At 29.7% G+C, this 12,556-nt stretch overlaps 1 protein-coding gene across 1 annotated transcript in view; it reads right to left on the reverse strand.

Annotated features, from left to right (window-relative positions):
* LOC140055174 (retinoic acid receptor alpha-A-like) overlaps window positions 1-2,359 on the reverse strand; it is a 130,186-nt gene extending 127,827 nt beyond the window's left edge. The window contains exon 1 of the mRNA XM_072100415.1: window positions 1,768-2,359. Within this exon, the coding sequence (XP_071956516.1) occupies window positions 1,768-1,909 (142 nt within the window). The 5' untranslated portion in view covers window positions 1,910-2,359. The remainder of the gene's footprint in view (window positions 1-1,767) is intronic.
* Between the last annotated feature and the right edge of the window lie 10,197 nt (window positions 2,360-12,556).

A 12,556-nucleotide genomic window follows, 5' to 3' on the forward strand; every position in this document is an offset into this window, starting at 1 on the left:
CATAATTTGACTGGAGCTTGTACAGTATACTGTACACATTGAATTTAATCAGAGTACATTCAGTAACTGGTGTATACTCCTTCATTTCATTTTTTAACATTGTCAAGTTTTAAAGAATAAAAATTATTTATTTTCTTTGATATATCATTTATTTAAACTAAGAAAACCAACAAAATTATAAACTTTATTGTCAGAATTCTTGTGTTACTGACATGTGTATAGTTTAATAACTACAAATCCATGTCATATTCAATCAGCAGGCATTCTAAACCCTTCCCATTTACTCTGGCGCTGTGCTTTTGGCATTGTACCAACTTTTATGCTTTAATAATTTTAAGGGTCAGTTTAAAAAATTTTGTTTATAATATAAAGATGGATTAAATTGGAGGAAGTCATGTCATTTTATGTGACAGGTTCCGACTGTGTAAAATTATTAAATAAATGTTCACTTTTACTAGGCAATAGAACAGCGTAATAACTTGTATGTCTATATTATTGATCGTGTACCTTTAAATTATGTATATAAAAATACACTATAGCAAACTGTATCTAACACATTACTTATAATTTCAACACATTAAAATAAATGAGTGAAAAATTATGGATTTTTCACATTATGACTAACAACTTACGGAAAGTTGTAAAATGACCAAACTTGATTAAGATAATTTTTACTGTAATAATATTGCTAGGTTGCTTACAGTATTTTGCTTTTAGATTTGTTACTGGAGTAGAAAAGGTTTTCTAGTAAAAAATAAATTGAAAACTTATAATATAAATATAAATTTCTATAGCTTTGTTAACAGTAGAAAATGTTGGAAATTTGTTTTTAAATTATATTTATTTAGAACTTACTACAGTATAATTTTAAATACTGAGATATAATATTATAAAATTCCTATATGTAAATGATTGTCAGACCTAGGTTCGAATCCAACTCTCGCCGCATTGCTTGTATCCGTAGGCAAGATACTTTACTTACGTTGCCTCTCTCCACCCAGGTGTATAAATGGGTACCCAGATAGATCTAGACACAACTTTGCGCTGGTTACCGGCTGCATTATGGGAGTATGTTTCCATACGTGTTTGATCCCAAAAAATACTGGGGTAATAATTCTTGTAAAGCGCCTTTGAGCATGATTACTCATGAAAAGGGCGCTATATAAATGTGGTATTATTATTATTGGTCTGTAAACACTTTTGGAGTATTAAAATAAATGAAATACTTTTGTCTAAATAAATACATTAATATAATATTTTGTTACAAGAATGTTTACATGTGTATATAAAACGTCATACTATCAATGTTTTATAATATATTAATTTGAAACAATATGAGAGGAAAGATAAGGAAATATGTGAGAATGAGTAAAAAGTTTTAAAATTTGTAATAAAAGAGAGAAACACCAAAATAACATTTCTTTAAAATCATACTGTAGGTTTGTTATTGGATCTAAATGTATTGTAGGGCTTAATGATTGAAATGATGTAAAACAAGAGAAAAAAACATTTTAAAAACAGTAAAGCTTTAAATATTTATACAAAAATCTGAAAAAAAAAAATAATAAAAGTTTTTTAGGAACTGGTATAATAAAAAACTGTTTGGTGAATATTTCATTCATTCAAATATAATCAATAACCATACTGCGTTCACTCTTCCAGTCACTCACTGCTAAAAAGTAATGTATGGCCTCATAACAATTGTCATTATGGAGGTAAAAAATGGTTATACTTCCATGTCATATGGCCTAAATAAATGTATCTTACCTATTCTTGTACTTGCAGCACTATTGTGGTTTGGTTGGTGTCCATGTGCCCTTGGGGATACTGAACTTGGTGGTGATGGTGTGGTCCTGAGGGACGGTGGTCCACTCGGCATCATCTTGTTGTAACCGGTGGTGGAATTCATAATCAAGTTTAGGCCTAGGCTGCTAGGCTTAGCAAAATTAAGATCAAAATTCCGATGCTGAAATTGTAGAATTCACAAAATAATAATACATAAACGTTAAGTTGATCTATGTAGAATAATATATACTTCCATCCAAGTGTATAAACGTCCTACGAACAGTCCACTTGCAGATAGGGGCTTCACTTTTCGTCTGGCAGTACTTACTAAAGCACTGGTGGTGGTGTTGGTACCAGACGACCAACTCAAAATCGTGTGGCTTGACAGACGATCAACCTACTCGCACACAATTTCTGTTTTACAATAGCGGGCAATACATTCCTAGTATAATCATACTAGCGAATTAGCTTCTCATGTTTATAATTCGAATCTTCTACTTTTGATACTGACTGACAATACCAGATAGTTTAGTTTTCCTTCAGTTAGATCTTCTCTCCACTTCACTACCGCAATATTTAGCCATGTTTGCTGAGCATTAAAAAGTAAGCACAAGACATTGACCTTTTCTGTAGGGACAAGGTCATCTATTATAATTTAGGTTCATCCATTTTATTGTAGGTAGAGTGATGATACTACCGTGATATCTTACGATTATTTTCAGAATTTTTCTCTAAAAAAGTGCTCATTTTTTTACGGAATACAATTCATTACTTTGCTTTTTAAATATTTTTTATACTAAAACCTAAATAAATGTTATATTCGTGAAACCTGAATTAAGACATCTGAATATTGCTGTACAAAGTAGACTCGTCCGTAAAAGCAAAACAAATGAAGTGTTGACCTACTTTCCGACGATGCGGATGTCGTCGATAGGTGGGGCTATAGTAGTAATTTAATATTTTTAATAATATTTGTCTTTTTAAATACAGTAGTTTATTATTAGTTATTCTGTATTTTTCAAATGCATCTAAAACTACCAAATTTCTATCCAATAGTTGGTTCATGTACTGTCCTGTAAACTATAATATAATGTTACTTTTAATTTTTTGTTAATTAAAGAAAGCCTTCTACCAATCTCTACCAATTTCAATGCTGTCTGTAATAATATTTCTGTATTAATATTAATATTAATAGGCCATATTACAATTAGAGGAAGTTTAATCTCAGCTTGAAAAAAATTAGTCAATATATTTTAATTTATAGCTAGGTGAAACCAGGGTCAAATTAGTTATTAAAAAATCAGATTTCTAATTCAATAAGTAGATTAATATAATGTATAAATAAATGTAGTATAAATGTTTTGTTTCTCTAAATATTTCAATTTATGTTCAGATAGATGTTTTTAACAAAAATTCCCAAGTATTTTTTATTGTAGGTCACTTAAATTTAATTTAAAAATGCAAATATATGCAGGAAAATATTTGAAAGTGAAAGAGAAAAAAGTTTTTAATTTTCTGAAACTGTAGAGGGCGACATACAAGATAGTGAGCAGTTCACATTTTGTTTTAGTATTAATACAGTAGATAGCATCTCGGACTGTAATGTTTGCTTACCTTTGAAAAATATAAAGAAACAACCAAATAATTTTACATCTTTTATCTGTCAATTTAAATCAAATTTTAACATACATACAAAAGTAATAATAATGAAAACCTGTTGTTATTAATTTGTTTATTTACTCCTTAGTTTGTTTATTTTCTTTGTAACACCCTGTATGGTTAATTGTTAAAACAGTATCTCATTTACATACTTAATTGGTCAATTGAAAAGAAACTCATGCATACATGCATACATGTACATTATTTTGTTTCACAAATTACATTGTTTTATATCTCTGGACGACTAACATTCTTGCTACACCAGAGCAACTATTTGATAAGCATCTCCATAAACTATGGCAACCAATGTTTGTTTTCTTTTAACTTTGAAATTTGTTGGAGTTTCCCTCGCCATCCCCTTCAATCTACGGTCCACAGTTTAATGATATGATACATTTGATTTACTAAAGCACTGTTCATACTACTCACATCTGCAAACAATAGTTTTAAGCATGCTTATCATTTGCACTGTGTATTGGCAAACATTTAATATCTTAGTTTTGATAAATTATTATTTTTAGATTAAGCATTAACAACAATTGCACACAAGCAGACATACAATAGTGATTTTACTCTTCGTTATGAAATTATTTTTGATTTTTATATACTTTCTAGCAAGGTTAACTTCAATAAATGGACAAGGTAAATGATATTAATATTTTGGAAAAGATATGCGTAAATTAGATAATGAGAATCAGATGACTTCATTAGGCTGGGTGTTGCTTGCTAGTTTAGTTGAAACAATTAGTTAATATCATTGGAATCGGAGGTCAAACTAGAATGGTTGTAGGCACAGGCAGCTCCAGGATTGTTAACAGGGGATCACTACCATATAATAATATGTGTAGTTACAGAAAAAGTAGTTTATCAGTCCATTTAAGGGGAGTGCACAAAACCCTAAACTCCACAACCCTTGATCCGCCACTGCAGGGGATATGTCTGAGCTATACATATACCTATATATGCCCTGCAGCTGTACTTTTTTCTGCTCATCATTTTTACTTTATTTTTTCAACTTTTATCTACTGGTGTTTTATTTATTTTTAATTCATTATTTTTAATTAATTTATTAATTTATTTATTGTTTATTTTGTTCATAATATCTATTTTTAATTAATTTGTAAAGAGGCAATCCCGCCACAAGATTCTCATCTTTTCGGGATCCTGCCTTCATTCATTCTATAAATTATCTCTTGTCACTATTGTTTTTTGTTGCTTTTTGTCTTTTGGATGTAAATAAATGTTTCTTTAATTGAATTGAAACTGTACATATAATATCCTATTGTTCAGTGCCACATAGACTCAGGTGGGCTGGGGTTAATATCCAGATGCATTCATTCTTTTATATATATATATAATTATTGTTTTCAAATATTTTTTTCAATCTTAAATCTAAAGTAAATTGAGTCCTCAACTAAAAGAAAACTATCTATTTAAATCTGATTTGGTTTATAGCATGCAAGTTTACCATTAACGATCCATGTAATACGAATCTCAAGTTGACCAACTGGCAGAGGAGTGTCCATAATGTAGTATCTGGAGGTAACTACATCGATGATGTCAGCCTTGCAGTTGGATGGTATCGACTAATGACAGAAGGCGACAGGATCAATGTCACAATGCCAACCTCCAGGCCAGGAAAGTACCACTGTGGAACCAAATACCCATTATGGATTGATGGTAAATCAAATTAATACATACCATTCATTTACTCACTCACTTCCGCAGCATCTTCAGGTGGACTCTAATGATAGACAATCCAACCTGCATCAGCGTTGGTGCAAATTGATATTTTAGGTTGTTTTATGAAAGATTTTTGTTCTCTTTTTTGTTTTGTATGTTTTGTACATCATGTACTATCCGAATTTAAGGAAATGAATGAATAGACAGGTCCATTAATTTCTATCTGAATGCATACCAGTATTTCTTCAGAGTGTAACCTTTTGTAACAAATTCATTCCATTTGTTAGTCTTCCAATCATCTGGGTTGGTATCCAGGTAGACTCAACACCTTAAAAATCACATAATATTAAAAAATAAATTAATAATTTGTAATTTTGCTGTTTCTTCATAATATATGTATTTTGATGTTCAAATTGTTTTTTATGACTTTTTAAAGTGTTTTTTTTCATTTTTTAAAAGTAATTTTAACCAATTTTATACATATTTTGTACATTGAAACACAATTCAGCATTTTTGCTGCCATGTTTTGATTATTTTGTTTTATGAATAAATACCAATAAATAATATTAATAATAATACTGTTAAAATAGTACGAAAGCCCATTAATGCCATTTGAAGTGTATGTTTTTCGAACGTAATCCGTTCTAACGAATTAGTAATTCGTTTGAACGGATTAATAATCTGTTCAAACGAATTAGTAATCCGTTCAAACGAATTGAAACATATACAACAAGTGCCATTTAAAGTATATGTTGTAATTCGTTTAAACGGATTACTAATCCGTTCAAACGAATTACTAATTTGTTTAAACGGATTACTAATTTGTTCAAACGAATTACTAATTCGTTCAAACGAATTACTAATTTGTTTAAACGGATTACTAATTTGTTTAAACGAATTAATAATTTGTTTAAACGGATTACTAATTCGTTCAAACGAATTAGTAATCCGTTTAAACAAATTAATAATTTGTTTAAACAAATTAATAATTTGTTTAAACGGATTACTAATCTGTTTGAACGAATTAGTAATTCGTTTGAACGAATTAGTAATCTGTTTAAACAAATTATTAATTTGTTTAAACAAATTAATAATTTGTTTAAACGGATTAATAATTCGTTTAAACGAATTAGTAATTCGTGTAAACAGATTAGTAATCCGTTTGAACGGATTACTAATCCGTTCAAACAAATTATTAATTTGTTTGAACGGATTAGTAATCCGTTCAAACGAATTACAACATATACTTTAAATGGTACTTGTTGTGTATGTTGCAATTCGTTTGAACGGATTACTAATTCGTTTAAACAGATTAATAATCTGTTCAAACGAATTAGGAATCCGTCCAAACGGATTAGTAATTTGTTTAAACGGATTAATAATCTGTTTAAACGAATTACTAATTCGTTTAAACGAATTAGTAATCCGTTTAAACAAATTATTAATTTGTTTAAACAAATTACTAATTTGTTTAAACGGATTACTAATTCGTTCAAACGAATTACTAATTCGTTCAAACAGATTAGTAATCCGTTTAAACAAATTATTAATTTGTTTAAACAAATTATTAATTTGTTTAAACAAATTATTAATTTGTTTAAACAAATTACTAATTTGTAGTAGTGTGTTTTTAAGAAGATTCTGTCAGGAAATTATGTCACATATAGATTGATTGACATTAATAGTGACCTACTAATAGTGGTCACGAGGTATGATTCCATATATGTCATTGGGAGATTATGGGTTCGAGTTTTGTGTCCCACACGATGTAAATAAAAGTAATGTTTTTCACTTAATATGAAAATGAATTTGAATGTTTGTTTCTAGATGTGACTCACACTAGTGCCAACTTTGTTCTATATATGATAGATATGACTCATCTTTACCCAAATTAGTTAATTAATTATGTTTTATTATCATTTCAAAAGGTGTTTATCCAGATATTGCTGATGGCATTAAAGTAGTTACCGTCTGTGCTGATATGGGAGATGAACCTTGTAAATATACGCAATCACATTGTATCAAAGCTTGCAATTCATCTGATGGCTTGTATCATGTACATTTTCTGTATGGATCTCCAGGGACTAAAATGGCCTATTGTACAGGTAGGTATTGCAATATAATAATAATAATAATAATAGATAATATGATAAATAAATAGAGTATTTGGTTATACTACAACCATAGAGCAGGTCTATATTCTATCACATTTATCATGATACAGATTTATTTGAGTAGAGTCTGGTTTTGCAGTTCAACTGTTTATTATTCACAATGTTTATTCGCTAAGAAAATCCAATATTTCATTCATATTAATATTGTACAGGTAGGTATTGCAATATAATATTTAAGAGTATTTGGTTATATTTAAACCATAGAGCAGGTCTATATTTTAATCCAATTTAAAATGATACAAAGTTTTTTTTAGTAGATTTTGGTTTTGCAGGAAGTAAGAAAAAATCGTGTGTAACTTTACAGTTCAACTTATTTCCAATCTTAGTATGTTTATTCGCTTACCAAATCCAATATTTTAACTATATTCTATTAACTAAGTTCAAATTTTAGATTATTATTACACACCAACAAGAATGTGTAACTTTTTTCCAATCTTAGTATGTTTATTTGCTTACCAAATCCAATATTTTATCTATATTCTATTAACTAATTTCAAATTTTAGATTATTATTACACACCAACAAGAATGTGTAACTTTTATTCACAATCTTAATATGTTTATTTGCTTACCAAATCCAACCTTTTATCTATATTTTATTAAGTTCAAATTTTAGACTACCACACACCAACACCTCATAGGCCTGTTCTGCTTAGAGTAGGTCTAGGCCTCCACCAACTTTTGACTATTGCAAGTAAAAGTATGTTTTATAACTAATTCTAGATTCACTCATACCTTGCCAGAATGGAAGTAACTCAGCAACAGGTTTCCCACCATGCAGAAAAAACAGTGAGTTCATTTTAGATAAACCGAGATGCAATGAGATATGGTATTACTTTTCGAAGTCATGGTAATCTAAACATTTTTTTTTAATCTTTGTATGTGATGGTAATCTAGATATTCTGTTAAAATATTTGTATGTATAATATTTTACTTGAAAGAAGAAAAAAGAGAAAATATTAATCATTTTAAGAAATTTTTAAATAAAAAGTAACGATATTATTTTATATATAAATTCAATACTTATCTACCTTATTTAAGTACCTTATTAATTTATATTGTTGTAATAGTTTATTAGTTTAGGAAAGAAATAAAATAAATGTTTACGTTGAACTTGAATAAACTCAATCAACGTACAAATAAATGTAAATAATTACATCATGTTAGTTTTTTTTTAAATATTGAATTGTAATAGTAATTCATTCTAATTTGAGTGTAAATTAAGATTTTCAGTTTTAGTTAAACTCTTGTTGTTAACTGTTAATTTGATTTTTGTATGATGTCTTCCAGTCTTGTGGAAAAACACCATTGAGGTGAACAAGTGTTAGCGTGATTAAATAAAGTTTTTATTATTATTATTAGGCTTATGCTCCACTTTTTTTTTTTTTTGGAGTTTGTTGATATTGTCACCAAGTTTACTTAAGTTTGTTATCATCTTACATTAAATTACAGATAGCTACCCCATACTGAAAGGAAAACCAACAGTAGCATTCCAAGAAAAACCAACAGGAATTGCAGTCATATGTAATTATATAAATAGGAATATTGATGATGAAAAAATGGATTTTCTTGTAAAGTGGTACATAAATGATCAATTTGTTTATGAGAAACTTTATCAGCCGGACGACAATACAGTGTCTGCATTCATTAGTGACGAATGTAAATGTGGAAATTGTCAACAAAACCAATGTATTCTAAGCAAGAGATTGAATTCACATGTAAGTTGCATGAATACAGGTACTAAATTTGTAACATTTACATAAATAACATTTTATAATTATACTTTAAATATTTTAATGTCATTATTATATGTTGAAATATCTTGTATTTTTAATTATTTATTAATTGATATTTTAATATTGTAAATTCAACAATGTTTACTTTGTTACAAATAAATAAAGAATTTGAAAATATATAAAAATATCTTTCAAGAAAGAGGAGGTATCAACGTTTGACATAACTCTCAACAATCAATAACAATCAGCTCAACAACAACAATTTCATTCAAACTGCGAATGTTAAGACCAGACTTTAAAGTTAAAAAGGATATTTCAATGAAATATAATCTCTTTACACATGCTTATTACACAACTAAACGTAGTTCAGTTAAGGTTTGCAGTCAAACTTACTTATTTTGTATACAATTGTAATCCCACAAATCATCTTCTGCAACCTGTGAACTAAAGCAATCCTTCTTGTGTTTGTTTTTAGATTCAATGTGAAGTTCGAGCAAGATTCAGAAACACAAGCTATGATGAGTTTCCACCAGGAGTCAAAAGCAACACCATCTATGCCGGGCTTACAGTAAGTATTAACCTTGCAAATGTCATATCATACTTATTCATAAACATAGTAAAAACTCCTCCAAAACACCAATACTTTTGAAAAACTATTGACCAATCCATCAGACACTCATTAACTGGCAAAAAAGAACAAGATTTTTTGCAAATCCTAAATTCTAACAACAAATTCTAAATTCTAACAACAAATTATCTTTAATCAGGTTCAACCTAATACTACTGTGACTGTAAGTGAAAATGATGCTGGCCAGGAATTCCAGATTGTGTCAACATTTCCAATAGTTTTACGAAATAAAACCAGTCCAGCTGTACCAAAGATCAGTATATATATTGTGTCAGGTAATGAAAATGAAATACTCACCCAGAAAGGCTGTTTGCAATCGGTTACAAATGACGCTCCAGCTGTGTACAATATCATTGCCACACGAGACAACATCAATGACAGAGATAAGTATACGTACATCCAGTTTACAGGTGATACTGCTACTTTTAACGAGGCATCAAGAATATGGAAAAATCAAGAAGATAATCTGCTGCCAATCAAAGTAAATAAAGAAAAAACTTCCTTCTATTATAAATGTGTACTTTAAACACATTCTCTGTTACTGGAGTCTCTCTCTGTCCTTTCCAATAAAAATAAATAAACAAAAAAACAATATCAGTGATGTAGTCACAATAAATAAAGTGGTGCGATTTTCGCCAAAAAATGGGAACAATCTCTGTTCATGCCACTGGGTTGTCAAAGGACTCTGTGAAAAAGAGGTCGAAAAACCTTACCAACCGTACTGGTGGCTACGGCCATGAATATTGTTGTGCGATTTCTGTTTTCAAAAGTTTCTAAACTGGTTAATTCGAATGTATTGTATTTAACATTCTAGGATTTCTATCTTTATAGGTGGTTGTAAAAGATGTTCCAAGTGATACAATTTGTGAAACAACTGGCGATCCACACATCACAACGTTTGACAAATGGTAGGCGTACTGTTTAATTATTACATTCAAACAAAGCAAACAAATGGTCATATTTAGACCATGATAATAATGATACTTTAAAACCATTATTTCCCTTTTCTATCTATAGGTACTATCATCTTTATGCTCCTGGAGATTTTTTGTTGTATGAACACACTTCTCTTCCAATAAAGGTTTGTGAATCATTCATAGAAAAACACAACACACAAACTAAAGCTCTGTCCACACTATCAAACTTTATGTGACAACAAAATGTGATGTGCCCATATATGGACACAATGATATCATATTACTACCATATTTGGGCATATCACACAACTAGGTTGATAGTGTAGACAGAGCTTCAATTCTAATCAGTTTTCATTTTAAACAATGAAGATGTGCAGAATAAAAAGTTTTTCTCTTAAAAAAAAAAACCTGAGAAAAAAAAGAAGGCTTTTCAAAGCAGTTAATTATGTTACATTTATTTACATATACACAGTCGTGGCGTAACAGCTATGATGGTCCCTGTGTTGGAGGGTTTCTAAATCAGGGGCCACAGGCCTCCGCGTTAAGCCACTGCATATACAGATACTTGGATGAATGACTGTATGATTACTTTTCCTACAGGTTCAAACTCGAATGGCACCTTGTTATGGTGTGACTTGTAACTGTGGAGTTGCGGTTCAAATCGGTTACACTCATCTATTCATAGATCGATGCAGTAACGATGATAATGAACATGTAACATACAAGACAGAGAATGGTGAAGTAGTCAAAGAGGTTATGACATCAGACACAAGAGTGAAAACATTTGAGATACATGGTAACAAAGCAACACCTGGGTCTAATATACAATATAAAAATGGACAATACATAGTAAGTTTACAGAAATTACCTCATCTTGTGTCAAACTCTAGATTCGATCAGGTTCAGAATCAGGATAGCTGTGTTACTGAAGGTCTGTTCTACAAGTACATAAAAACATTTTGTAAACTAATTGAGATTAAATTAGATTTTTAAGAGGGTTTGTGCACTGCATAGTCGAAGGACAAGTTCCGACAATGACATCTGCAAAGGTCGAATGGAAATAAATGAATAGTAGAATTTATATACAGTAGAACTAGGTGCTCAAGATTTTTCAATAACCTGATTCTCTTCTAAGTCATGTGGCAGCCATACACCTTTTCTCCAGTAATCAAATCGTTGAATAACTTGATGATGTTCATTTGTAGGTAACTTTTCCAACTGGATCAGTACTAACAGTTAGTTTGTATGGTTCCAGCTATATCCATGTCACTCTCACAGCGTCTTCTGACGATTTTGACCAAATTAAAGGTCTCTGTGGCAATTTTGATGGGAATGCTATCAATGATGTCCAGTATAAAGATGGAAGTTTTAAGTATGATTGCAAATCTGGTAACTGTGAACAAATTGGTTATAATATGGAAGCAACACAAGAATTCTATGAAATTTGGAGGTATGTATTCATAACAAACAGAACAGACAAAGCTAGTTGTTTTTTTAGGTACTCTTTTCAACAAATCTTAGCTTCAGTGCTCCAAATTTCTTTAGATATTCAACTTGCTTCATCTTATTCTTCCTTAAAATTTTTGCTCAAGAACCATCTTCTCTTTATTTGCTTCCTACAATCTCCTGTCTTTTCTCTCTGAGATGGCCAATTTAGTTTTCATTGTTTTAATTGATTTCTCTTTTGATTCCAATTATTTTGTGCATTTGTTCTTTTGTTAATCTTTATAAATTTGATTTATTTTAATTTATTTTTTAATTGGATGGATATTGAAAATATTATTGAAATAAAAAAATAAATTGGAAACAACATTAAAATATAAATATATAATTAATATTTTATATAATATAATGAATAACCTAAAATTATAATTTTTATGTACGACAGAGTAAAAGATGTTGAAAACTTATTTCTTGGCGAACTTTTCCTTGGGGATCCCTATGTGATGGATCATTATTGTTCATGTACTGGTGA

The sequence above is a fragment of the Antedon mediterranea genome, chromosome 7, assembly GCF_964355755.1.
Source record: "Antedon mediterranea chromosome 7, ecAntMedi1.1, whole genome shotgun sequence".
NCBI lineage: Eukaryota > Metazoa > Echinodermata > Crinoidea > Comatulida > Antedonidae > Antedon > Antedon mediterranea.